This window comes from Bombus affinis, chromosome 13 (genome assembly GCF_024516045.1).
Source record: "Bombus affinis isolate iyBomAffi1 chromosome 13, iyBomAffi1.2, whole genome shotgun sequence".
Taxonomy (NCBI): domain Eukaryota; kingdom Metazoa; phylum Arthropoda; class Insecta; order Hymenoptera; family Apidae; genus Bombus; species Bombus affinis.
Genome location: NC_066356.1, coordinates 2632805 through 2646639, shown reverse-complemented (window position 1 = coordinate 2646639; position 13835 = coordinate 2632805). Strand labels below are relative to the sequence as shown.

Here is a 13835-nt window from a genome sequence, read left to right as displayed (position 1 = left end):
CGATAGTTCTTTAATCAAATATGTATGCAATATATAAAATGAATACACACTGATCCGCGCCAATAACATATCAGCCCGATAAGGTGCCCTCAGCGGGTTGCTAGGGAATATCAGTCCGTCTCGATTGACAGTGGCAGGCACATTTAATGAACCTAATCAAACGAGGATTCTAGCTGCCTGTGGTGCTTCTGACTCATCTCATCCTGTCATTGATAGCTGTTAGTTGGCAGCAGCAATTGCACATTCGCTGTGTGCATAGTATACAGATGAAATGAACTAACTGAAAATCATCTTCGATTCGTCGCACCTTTAAAAATAGAAGGTTGACAACAATTAAGTATTTTAAAATACAAGTATCCAATACGACCGGATATTAGGAATGAAAAATCGATAACCAGCTTTTATCTGGCGTAACACGAGCCTAAATAAAAATTTAAGAAGCGGGAACAATGAATCTCGAAAATAATAAAAATTCTTAATGGATTACATTTCTAAAGCGATGATAAAACGGTAGGGTTTTGTATAAAACTGAATATCATTTACCGCACATTCTGTTGGAAAATCTCTTATACGGGCTAAGCCTAGCGGATTATTCTTTTATGAAAACAAGGAAGAAGAAAGGAAAGAAAGAAGCAAAACTTGTTTTCGTCGTTATGGTATAGGGGACACTGTACGAGGCAGGTTGAGTAGCTGAACTTCTTTTTCCTCTCTCCAATCCCTTGGTCCATCTTTTCTACTCATCTCTCTTAGGTGAACGCACAAAACTGGGGTGAGAAACGGAAATAGGGGCGATAGAGGCTAACAGAAGGGTGAAGAGAGAGAGAGAGAGAGAGAGAGAGAGACGTATAGTGAGATAGTAAAGAGGGAAAGAGAGTGCACCTAGCGCTGACTTCGCTCATAATATCGTAGAGCCGTTAAAGCTCACAGACACGCGAGTACTCCGCCTACTCGAGTCGTGCTCCACTCTTTTCTAGTGGAGGCCAAGAAGTTACACCCTACCGAGAAGTTCATTTCTACAATCGTGGATTTTCACGTAACTATGTACATCCCGCTACGACTGTGTTAGGCGAATGCACTTCAACCTTGCCTCGGAACTATTTCGTTGATGTCCCGATCGAAGCGCTTCTGAATTCTGAATTTGCTAAAGTAGGCTAGTACCTACCTCGTGAAACTAATTTGACCAGAAAACATTTTTCTACCATCGACAACATAAGAACTAAAGAAAGTGAAGCGTTTCGTGCCGAGAAAAATGCTGCTTGTTCTATTTAAACTGAAGATCGGAGAACCCATTTTCTCTGACATATCGTGACTAGACTACAGATGTTTATGCATTTATGGGTATCGTAAAAGTGCAGAAACGTACGGAACGTACATAAAACGCAAGCTAATAAATTATAAAAAGGAAGAATTCTAAATATAAATCGAAAAAAGTAATGATAAAATATATGAAAATATAATTTTGTTCTTTTATGAAATTACAATATGACGATTGACAAATTTCATTAGCCGTAAACTCTTGGAAATCGTTTTAAATCAAGAGACGGACGAGATATCTGAAATAATGAAACGGACCTGCCGAATTCGATAATCAATTCCCTCAATCAAATTTGATGAATCTGATGTAGTATTAAAATTCCAATTACAATGGAAATTACAAGACGAGCTTCTCAAACTCAATAGCCGATAAATTCGATATCAATTGGGCCATAGTGCATCCTTGATAGTTAATTGAATTACATGCATCTTAGTACATCGTCTACAAGTGTTTTTGCTCGTTTAAGTAACTGCACTTGACTGGTTGGAATAATTGCTTCGAAACCTTTTATATCTCGCTACATTTTTACTGTTAAAAATACCGAAATTTTGTGTAACGATTAAATGGCTGTGATGCAAACCTTAATTGAATACATAAATATTTACTCTATGTATGAGTATTGTGTAATATATTGGAGTTAATGGACGTGGGAACGTGTTTGTGCATATAAGTTTTCTGTTGGCAAGATTTATGTCCATTTATTATATACTCGTCACAATTTGTACGCTTTACACGTTCCTGGAAATCTTCTAAGCTTCATATATATTGTTTTTGTTTGAAGTGATTTAGAATCTGGACAGCAGTAATGGAACACCGTGAAGTAAGTTTGAAAAATTGTTTCAGAAATTCATTCGACATTTGAGTATAAATAAAATAGTACTTATTAACAATTAACATAAATTTACGAATTTTATATGTCATATTTAAGAATAAGAAAGTCATTCAAATATAATATTCTCTAAATTCTAATAAAGATAAGAGTAATAAAATAGAAATCCTATTTTTGAAATCTTATTTAAAAGATACAAGGATAAGCGAATTTTTTTCGAGTACGTTTGACTTAGATATTGACTTAAATATACAAGAAATTATAAAATACACTTATAACCTATGTGAAATACATAAATGATCATTTTTCAATTTAATACACCTTATCGCTTTATATCTGCTCAGTGAAGTTCCTGATGATTGCACTGCCGGTTATAATAATTGTCGGCACAGTAACAAGATTAAAACTAATAAGCAATTACAACATATGCTGAAGCTCGGTTTGTAACTAGCATTTAGCTTGCTAGGTTGCGATCAACTAATTTTGCCTCAGAAGTCAAACCAACATCTTTACATATGCAAATCGAATTAACTAATTGCATATTATTCAATAAAATTATACATATAATTCATTAAAAAAATCGAAAAATCTGAAAATAAATTTATAAGCAATAATAGTTACTTAATAAGTAATTTAAATAATATTATAATTGGTACAATTAGTGTTGTCTAAATGCCATGCATAGATGGGGAACTAGAAATGGCGCCAAACGCACTGTCATTTCCCGCGTTTCGCGTCATAGTAGTGGTAAGAGGTGCTGCGTGAAAGAATCGATAAAAATAAAGAAAAAAGTAGTAGTCGAAGGTCAAATAACCAAGAATTCCGAGAATGTAAATGTTCGCCTTATTAATTACGAGAAGCAACGTCGTGTCGTATTGACGTTTGCGTATCAACAAATATCGGCGATACACTCGATTAGTCGGTTTTTCTTAACCCTGTTTTCATTGCGTGACGACGTACATCGATGCTTCGTGTCCAATGAGATTTTGATACGTTCGAAATTTATTTCACAAATCAGTTAGTCAATGCTGTGGTAAAGTGCTTATATGTACAATCACAAACAATAATAAGTCAAAAGTTTTTTTCTATTGTTATATATACGTATAGTGTAGTGTAACCTAATGCAATATATTTTAGTTGGTCCTCGTACATTTACTGAAAATATAGAGTTTACAGATTGAAATTGTACAGTGTCCGAATCTTTTCGTGGCCGATTGTATGTATGTACTTGCGTTGATTTCGCGAAAAATAATTGTAAGGAAGAAGAAAGAAACATGAAAGATGAACGCGACACCAGCTGACCTGAAAACCTGATGATGCATTCGATCAATTAATGAACATTATTTTGGTGAGTTATTATATTATTCATATCATTTGCATATTATTGAATTTTGAAGCTACGAAAGCACGAGATTTATACGCGTGTTTTACTAAGAGCTGAGATTTATATATTATGTCTATATTTCTTATTTCTTATAAATCATACTTCTTTTTTACCTACAACGAATTGAATGATTTGGAATCTGCTTTTATAGGCAATTTCTAGATATAGATAAAATTACCACATTAGACACACGATGTTTCTTTTCTCTCTAATATCGGGGTTATCGGAAAGTCCTTTTTGTCAGCGAGATTTTTTCGCTTAATCTGTCCCCTGTATATGATTGATTGCGATGGGAATCTCAGGGAAAGGAACTTAAACGTTCCTTTGACGTCACACGTAAAAACAGTATAACAAATTCTGGATGATCGTTTTATTGAAAAGTTGTTTTCGCTTACATATTCTAGATCAACAATTATTCTATCGGTACTCTAGTCGTCTAACATTGTAATTACGGTATAAATATGACATTGTGGGTGTACTGTAAATGCATTCGAGTCTTTAATAACTAATCAATGTACGACCAGCTGACATGGAATCCCTTGCACATATGCAAATTACAGGACACTTGGTGCATGTTCGCTTAATACGTATTTCTCGCGTGCCAATGTGGTGAGAACTCGGGAATATGGTACGTACCTTTGCATTCCCTATCCTATGATCTCAATGAAAACTATGCAAATGTGACGTAACAGTGGTTGATATAGATTCATGGAGAATTAGCAGGATTTGAAGACGAAGTGCATAATATTATACTTCATGTTTTCACATTACCTCGCACTTTCGTCAAGTCTCTTCGTATCATATCTTTATTTGCAAAATTGAACTAGTATTGTTGTTTTAAAATGGTAATTCATTTGTGTTTAACTCAAAGGAAATTGATTTCATTAATATCGTCTACGAAAGTTGTTTCTTGTTGATTAATATCTGTGTATCCAAATTTTAATATTGAAAGTTTTTGATTGATTATATCAAGGTTTCCAATTTTTTACTATATTGATTTTTGTTTCTGAAGGGTAATAATTTAAATGGAAAATAAATAGTTTAGATCAGATGTTTGTATTTCACTATTTTGTATTATTTCCCCGTCTTTCAATGTTTATATTAAGGAAGATATATATTATAGCAGGTACTCTACTATTTTCACATAATTGCATAAATCAGAAGTTATACACTGACAGAAGAGCATTTGGATTCGATCGTCCTATTCTTCTTTGCTGAAATACAAATATATTTGATAGAAATGCTATCAGCAAATATGTAGGACGTGTTTTTGATATGTGAAAACGTCGAACATATTTTGAATATTTCGAAGTCTTATCTCGGAGTTGTTGAATATCTCAGTGACTTACATTCAAAAAGATATCAGGCGCTGCAAGTCAAGTGCAGCTGTGTATTAGGTTCTCTCTTATACTACGTGCACTTGACATCCAAAGGTAGACGAAAAAGATTAAAAAGCGACGAACAAATACTTTTCACTTGTTTATGTACGCTTGCATTTCTTTCAGTAAAAAGAGTACGCGTAATACGCGGATTGAAAGTGGAAATAACTCTTAAAAAGGAAAGAAATAATCTAGGTCGTATAACTTCGCATGGAATTAATTTTCAAAAAAGTTAGAACTTGTATGTTACGTTAATCTACTTGCATGTAATCATTTACATCGTGCTTTAAAATTAATGGTATATTATCTAGTATACTTAAGGAATGATTACAACGTTTCATGTGTCAGATATAGGGATTATTATTCCAGCGAAATAAAATCTCAAATTAAAACAGTTTCTGTTTCCAATCGGCATAATATGGTCCTGTTTTTCTATTGCTATTATTGAGTTACAATTAAATTGCGATAAGAATATGCATAAGAATTCTACTGTTCCATAAACGCAGAAGTCTCCAAACTTAAGTCTACGCCTGTCCTAGATATTTGTAATCATCTATTCTGTTTCAATCCATCTATCGAAAACAGCTCACGTCCGATGATGTCAAAATCATTGTTCTATTTGTAATCGTTCGTTCAATTTATCAACGTCCCAGATCATCTTAAATATTAATCTCTGAATCGTCGAACGACAATCAGTGGCAGGGGATTTGAGGATGGAACGGTGCTTCTGTCTCGTTTTAATTGTTAACATAGGTCGCGGGAATGGCCGGTCGATTTGTCAATCGGGCAAAACATCATCGTCGAATCGTTAACTGTGAATTTGGGTCATCGTACAGCCGTTCATGGCGCAGCTTGATAGAGGTGGATGAGGGCGAGGATTGACGAGGCATAAGCCGTTGAAAATGAGCAACGACAAGCGTTTTAAAGTGCGGTTCGAAACCTCCTGAAAGGAAATATTACGGCAGTCTACCCTAATATGGGTGCGCCACTTCAGCCACCTTAGTGAGAGTACCTGTTGCCCGTGACTCTATTAATATTGTAGTTCCAGTTGATAAGAATCTATTATGATCACGATTCGAACTTCGAAATAATGTCACGTGATATTTCCTTTAACAAATTGTAGGATATTCCCATGGAATTAACTTGTTGGTTCTAACACTGTCGCTTTACTATATCGCTAGGAATTCGTGCATTCTATGATAATCGAAGATGGCGATCAACTTTTGTAATCCATTATGATCAAGCATTCGAACTTTAAAACAATATCACGAGTTATTTTACTAAGTTCTAGACGTCGAAGATATTCACGTGGAATTAACACCGTTGAAAACTTTACTGAATGGTTTGAAATTTATGCAATACGTTAATCAAGGACTATGATTAATTCGGTCAGGGCTTTCTTGCACAATAATTTATTGATTAATAGTAGTAGTTTATTCATTTCAGCTCATTAGCTGAGAAATTAGGCTTGGTTACATAAATTACAATTTTGGCATTAGCCTTATCCCATATTATGCTGAACTTGTTCTATATAATTATTTCTTTGATTATTTTTTGTTTAATAGTATTAATTAAAATGTGCAGCAGGGTCCAGATTTTATGATAATCTATGAGAATTGATTTATTAATTTTTAATAAGTCTTTTTTCGTCTAAAGGTCACATGTTTGCCTATTTGGAGAATTGATCGAAGTATTCGGCATTTTGTGTCACATGTTAAATACGAATCTTATGACTTGTACACGCAATATTAAATTAATGGTGCAATATTAATATTAAATTGTTATATCATTGATCGGGCTAAATTGTTTCGCGTACTCTTTAATATATTTTCCTTGTAACGTGAAATATATTTCTTGTAATGAATTTGATTTCATTTCCGTTTGTTGAGTAACATAAAGTTCTATTATTACGAGATCACGGGACGATCCAATTATTTCAATCTTATGTTATCTTACGAGTGGATTTTTTCCTGGATTTGCTTTATTTCCAATTATACATCCACAAACGTGAGAGAAATTGTTAAAAATTATTTCTCTATTTTCATTGTAATTATCGTGTGAAATTAGCCCGTCAAATTTCTAATTTGATAGAACCTTTTGATATGTATGTATATTGATAAATATCCATAAGTATTGGTAACATGTATGTAAAAAAAAAGGACTCACCAATTTCAACCAGAGGTTCGTGATGAGCAATTGGTTCTTCTCGTCCTAGAACATAAAAAATATCAATTATACGTAATTGTTATTTTAGCACGGATAAATCAAAGGAAAACATCGAATATTTCAAACTAAAACATTATTAACCATTTCAATTAACCATTTCATGCACAAAATTGTTTTAATTAACACTAAGATAAAATGCTTTCAAATACGTTTTGAGAGGTTTAAAAATCACTCTAAAATACAAATGAAGTGTTTTTAGGAGTAGAAGGGACACAAAAATTAGAAAAGCAGATTTTGTAGCAAAACCTTGAAACAACAGAACTAAAGGGGGTCGTTTTAAACAACTGTTTTTGAAACTTAATCCTATTTTTTTCATTTAAGAGAAACAAGAGAAATCTATTTTGCACCGTTGCTTCTCTATTCGCTGTAACAAACACAATCTGCTCAGAATTTCCTTAACGAACACGTTTTTCTTCCTGCCTTTGATGTCGATTTTAAAAGTATTTGCGAGAGAAGAAATAAAACTAATTATTTTGTGACGCAGAAGCTCTCTACTTTTCGGATAGGAAACGTCTTCGTTAGTCGTTAGCTTATTTATCGAGCTCGGTCGGGATTACTAACTAGGTCGAGGCAATTAATAAAACGCAATAAGTTGGCTAACTTTGTCTTTATTCTTGACCAGTGATGAGAAGGAAAGAAAATCTCGGCTGGTCATTAATAGTGGCGAAAAATAGCTTCGCTCGTGGCTGCAGGCTTTGACAATTATCTTGTAATCATTTATCGAGTTTCGTATCGATTTATGATTTGGATCTTGTTGGATTTGTGAACGCTGCGCCAATCGAAAGAAACAACTAAACTAGACGCCGCCATATAGTGTGTTCATAAAATCGATCAGTTCGTTAAAGCTTAGATACATGTTGGAGATGTCTGGACGACTGAATTAACAGTAATCTGAGAAAACGGCGATCTGAAACTTCCAGAGTCACTGGTGAAATCCTTTTCTTGGTAATCTACGTTATTTTTCTACTTACTTTGTGATTTATTTTTCAAATTTCTCATTCCCTGAAACATTTTCACATTGTTATAATTTCTCCTACAATCTATAAGCAATCCCCTGTGGTAAAATTATTTTTACAGAAGTTTTTTTAGAAAAACTCCCAATTTCATCACAGTGGATTTCACGTTAGTATGATATTACCGAAGGGAAGTCCATGGGGGTATAGATTATTTTCTACCACTGCTCCAGGGTAAACTCTAAAAAGTCACAAAAGTAAGTAGTTGGGACCGGGAAGGAAATATTCACAGTAGTCGCACAGTTCAAAAATGACATCATACGAATGATTGAATCGAAACAAACAGTGTCTATTAGGTTAGATTATGGAATGGTCGAACAAAACTTAAGCTCGATTTAGCGTTTGGTTTACCGCCGGATCGGTATTTGTGATAATGTTAGACCAGACTTAAATTGACCTTAAGCTCTTTCGTGTATAGTAACGTTAGAGAAAATTAAGGACGACAAGGCTTTACCACGTAATAGATGTGTCTTTTAATCCGAAGATAATTGGTTTAAGTGGAAGCATTGGTATGTGGGAGCAAATGGAAAAGAATTTTCATCGATGATGAGAATCTTGCAGCGGTTTCAAACTTTTGCTAACATAAACTACTCTATAACTTTCGATAATACTAAGTGCTTAAACAGGAACGTAGCTTAATGTAGCTTGACGTAGCTTAAGAGCTATGTGCTATAACTGAGGTAGATTAGTATAGTAAGTCTTGATATTTAATAAATTAGACAAACTTTGTTCATCTTGTTAGTCGATTTTAACTGAATGCTTTGGTATCATTATTAATTTGATCGATACCTCTTTATAATTACCTCACGAACTCAGTATGCTTTATCCTATTTATTTTCGTTAGCCGATTAATGATCAGTCGAGAATGATAAAATGTGCTTATACTTTAAATCATACACGAATTATCTATGTTTTTCTATTTCTGATTTTTTCTAATATCTAATTTAAAACGATTTTCCAGCGTGTCTTTGCATCATATATCACAAAGGCAACAATCTTCATCTTGCTTCTCAACGTCGCACACGGTGACAACCGGACGTTTCTCCAGTCTACTTCCATTTTCAAGAATGGTACTGGAAGGTTAGTTTCGAGCTTATCCTTTTGCTCGGCCGTGTGATAAACTGTTTTTCGATAATTGGATCTTATCGTCTGCTCTCACCTCTTTCAAACAGCTCGTGGAAATCATTCGAAAAGTCCTCTAAATCCTTGCGGTTGTGCATTGCGTTTCCTGCATATTTACAGTCTATTTAGAACTTTTCATTGACGCTGTAACGTTTTTATCGATTTCGAATTTTCCGAGTTACTAAGGGAACTGTATTAAACTTAAAATGTAATTTTCCATGGACACACAAGCTCGTAATATCTTACTTTTTTATCGAATCATACAGTAAATTATTTTTCAATCCGCGAAGGCACGTTGCGCCCCATATGACAATTTCGATGTCAAATCAATATGTATTTGATGTAAGTCGACGGAATAGAAAGGATAAATGAAATTTCTATCGCTTTACTAAAAATTCCTTGATGTTTTCTTTATGACCTCGTTCCTCCCCCTTATTCTCATTTTCTCGTACTTGCAATCTGGCAATGGGTCTTGGCCTTTTTTCGTTTTCTCCGTTGTTTTTCGAAATTTTCATGCTTTTCAAGGCAAAGTCTTGAAAGTTTAAGAAGATTATAGCTTCAACATCACTGGACGTTTATCTTCGGATGGGGAGAGAGAGAGAGAAAAGAAAGAACTTTGACCACGACATAGCAACACGAATAGGTCAGAATTGCCTTAGCTGGTAGGATGTTTGACTGACGAAAAACTCGTTTGTCTTTTGCTACGTTTCCTGTGCTTTTCCTGATTTTTTGGCAGCGTTGGAGAAGGAAATCGTACGACGCTATTTCTGGCTGCGGATGTAAATGAATAAGGTTCTTCCGTTCGCGAAAAAGCGAGAAACAAACGTTATTTATACCGAAGTAATACCCTGAAATTTATTCGCGACCGCTCACGGAGAATTTCAGATCCTTTAACCTGTTTAATTTATCGTAGGAAAAGGTGTGCGATGAGGAGACGAATAAATTCTAAAAAGATTAAAACTTCTTACAATCATCCATACAGGAAAGAAAGTAAAATTTTCGCTCGTTATAGTGCAGCAATCGTATACGATTGTATCTGGAATAACATTGGAAATTTATTCGTGAAGGGAAGTTCTCTATTGTACGATTTTGTTATCGGTTATTTGATTTGATTCTGCAAAGATATATTCAGGGGGCTACTAGAAAGTTTGATTTATGTCCGTCTTCTAGAGTAAAACTTATTCAGATTATTCCGATTTTATGGAACAGAACGGAGAGAACGATCAGAATCTGTTCTAGCGAACTGAACATTGCCGCAGAGCATTGCGGTCATTTCAATCACCGCCCACAAGCTCTGTAACATGTACAAGAGAATCTTGATATCGCTACTTGACACGTGTGCTCCTTCCTAGATTTGCCGTGACCCAAATTATTATCCTTCCGGTTAAGAGGAATTTATATTTTACCGATACGCATTGCGTATCGATCTCGAGGATGTTCCTATTATTGAAGCACATACAGATATCCACGCGCGCACAATACAGTATATTTTGATGAATTTGGCACTTCTGAAAATCAAGGAATTATTCAATGAACTTGGAGTTATAAATGTTCAAAATATGAGTATAGTAATCTTTTATCTTATTAACACATTGTTGACCGGTCACAATTAACTCGTTAACTTGTGTCTCCATGCCCAAACGTTGCCGACCGGCTACGAGTAAACTCGTGATGCGCTTTTTTCGCATCAGCGTCGTTTTCTCAGTGCGTTGTTGGAGATTATACAGTGCAATTGTTGGTCGGCATACCTCAAGCTGTGTCTCTCGCTTATAAGACCCATCAAGTTGCGTCGATGAAGTGGAAATTGAAAAAAGGTTATTGCATATTACATATTACAATATATGTGCATATTACAATACAATAAGCACATGAAAGGAGTAGATCATGCAGATCAGTATTTAGCGAACAGCAGTATTTTACGAAAAACTTTAAAGTGATCCAAAAAAATTAGCATCTTTTTTAATAAACTGTACCTTGTTCAATGCATATAAAATGTACTGTACCCATCTGCCAAAAAATAAAACAAGATACAGAAAATTTCTACTTTCTTCTGGAAGTAGCTAGAGAATGGATAATTGTGGATTCCAAAGAATGCAGCATTGCACCTGACGCTTCTCGAATTTCTAAAACAGCTGCTTATAATGATACACCCTTCAGACTTTCCGGACAATTAAGGGACCACGTCTTAGAAAAAATATTCACTGGTAGAAGAACAAATCTAGACTAGAGCTTGTAGAGTACGCTCTTCAAAAGGAAAACGCAGCGAAACTAGATATATTTGCAAAAGCTGTTGTTTACTATTACACGTAGCTGATTGTTACATTGTTTATCATACGAAAAAGAAATATTAAAAGTTGAATAATAAATAAAATTGCACATCCGATTACAAAATAATAGTCGGTGACATGAGATAAATTCTCAGTAAAATTACCGGTCAACAATGTGTTAAAAGTGGGAATTTGTAACAAATCGGACAAGGTTTCGTACAAATAGCACGGTCCCTGACAATTTTAAAATATAGAAACGAAGTCAGGGTGGTATGTAATTTCCAAATCAATGGACATCGCTTGACAAAGCTACCAAGGCGACTTTGCAAGGAATTTGCGACTCGAATCCTCAGAAACTCCTGTGGGAACATGAATCGCAAATTCGTCTTTACTGTGCCGCGTCTCTAAGTTATACTACACCTGAATATATATACTGTAACGAAATCGTCTCTGAGAATATCTTCTTACTGCGTGCGCCGTAGTCCCACTATACTTCTCTTGGAACTGAAAATTCTTCGAAAATGCGTCTTAAAAATTTCAAAGGTTCGGAGGGCTCTTCGAGAATTATATGCGATACATGTGGGACATATCTCTCGAATCGATATTATTTTGACGTAAAACTTCTTCGTTGATAGTTTCGTTTCCAGATGTTTTCATCTGCATACAAAAATATTTAAGGAATATAAGAAATTTAAAAACAAATAGAGGAATATGTTATGTAACTGAGAAATAATATTATAGTTTAGGACTTTGGTAGGACTTTAGTTTCTTACAAAATTTAAACTTGCTTTAGGAATAGAATTTACAAACGCTTGGTGTTCTCAAACGATTGGCATTTTCGAATTCTAATTGATGTTCACAAAACCATGATTTTTTGTTATTTTGATCGTGTTGAGAAGTGCGCAAAAACAATTATTAGAATTTTATTAATGCTTCCTAGGAAGCGTGAGAAAGTATCGAAGAAAAGGAAAAGAGATCGTTGACAAATGTGCTGTGTACAAAATACATAGATGCTTCTTAAAGCTTTGTAGGTCAGAATGCATCGTTTGTCAGACTGTCGAGGGTGAGAAGCTAGAGTAGTATGTACATTCATGTAACAGTCGAGCAATGGCATAACGTGTCGTAGTAGTCATTTGGAGAATGCCATAACGTCGCGTGGTCAATTTACGTGTTCGGCTATGATCACAGGGCGATCAAAGGACGTAGCAACCTCCATTCTGTGAAAAGCGATCCGTCTTCGATTGTTAAGATAGTTTAAGCTTTTCGCCCTGATTAATCGCCGTATAAAGGTATGTGTAACATTCTCCTAGATAGATAGCGCATTACGTAATTTCTTCATCGATCGAATATTCCGATTTTAAACTGTTTCGTAGAATAATTTTTATGTAGAGTGTTAACAGACCATTTAATATTCTTACGGAAGTCGCGACTTTCTGATTAAATTTCGAAACAAGCGAGGCTAAGGAATTCTTCGGTCGCACGATGTTAGAAACAATGAATCAGTTAAAAGATGAAATTCGCTTAAATTCGCTGCAACTTTAAGTCTCTTTAAGTGTGATCGAGATCTTTCGTAGGTAGATACATAATATCAATGGACTAGGTTCTAGAGGGAGTAATTCTGACTTGAGAGTCGATGAAGATGTCCTGTCAATAGTCGATGTCACTATCAAATTAGTCCCCCGAGCTGGCGAACTGTGTTTCAGTTACTGTCATCGCGGATGTCGTAGCAACGCCTTGCCGATAATTGCCGATGACGAAGAGTTAATCAGACAAGTGCAAACGGTACCCTCCGATTCAATTATTGTATGATAATGCTATAAATTGACGAATATTCGTTGTTAACACTGTTACGTTAAAGCAAATATTATACAAGAAAGACAATATCAGATATATTCTATATACCGTCGTATTTTGTCAGGTTACAAAAGAACAATGATAGAAATTATAATTAAAACGCGTGTTGCACGCTTGGCTATAAAAATTGAATCTTACATAATAAACAGCCACTGATTATTCGAGTCAACACGAGACGCATAAAATGGAAACCATCATAGAGCCAACTATAATCAATGGGATGAATAATAAATCCAAACTACTGAAAAGTATCGCAAAACTTTCGAGTTTGGAAGAAGGTGGGATGAAAGATCGATCTTATAAAGTCATAGATATGAATAAATTACATTTGATGGCAACGCGAAATAGTTCGATAGGAAAATAGAACAAATCACGGAAATTTCATTGTACAGATGCATTGGATCTCGGAAATCCGTAAAATGGGGCAAAATTTGCACTACGTACAC

The 13835-nt window shown here is 34.8% G+C and overlaps 1 protein-coding gene across 3 annotated transcripts in view; it reads right to left on the bottom strand.

Moving 5' to 3' along the window:
- Nucleotides 1-13835, bottom strand: part of LOC126923294 (neuronal acetylcholine receptor subunit alpha-7-like) — a 178420-nt gene that overhangs the window by 50870 nt on the left and 113715 nt on the right. For all 3 annotated transcript variants that reach the window (XM_050736616.1, XM_050736614.1, XM_050736615.1), the window contains one exon: nucleotides 7074-7118. Coding sequence is in view for 2 of the 3 variants with exons in the window: in XM_050736614.1 (XP_050592571.1) it covers nucleotides 7074-7118 (45 nt within the window). In the remaining variant the exon portion in view is untranslated. The remainder of the gene's footprint in view (nucleotides 1-7073; nucleotides 7119-13835) is intronic.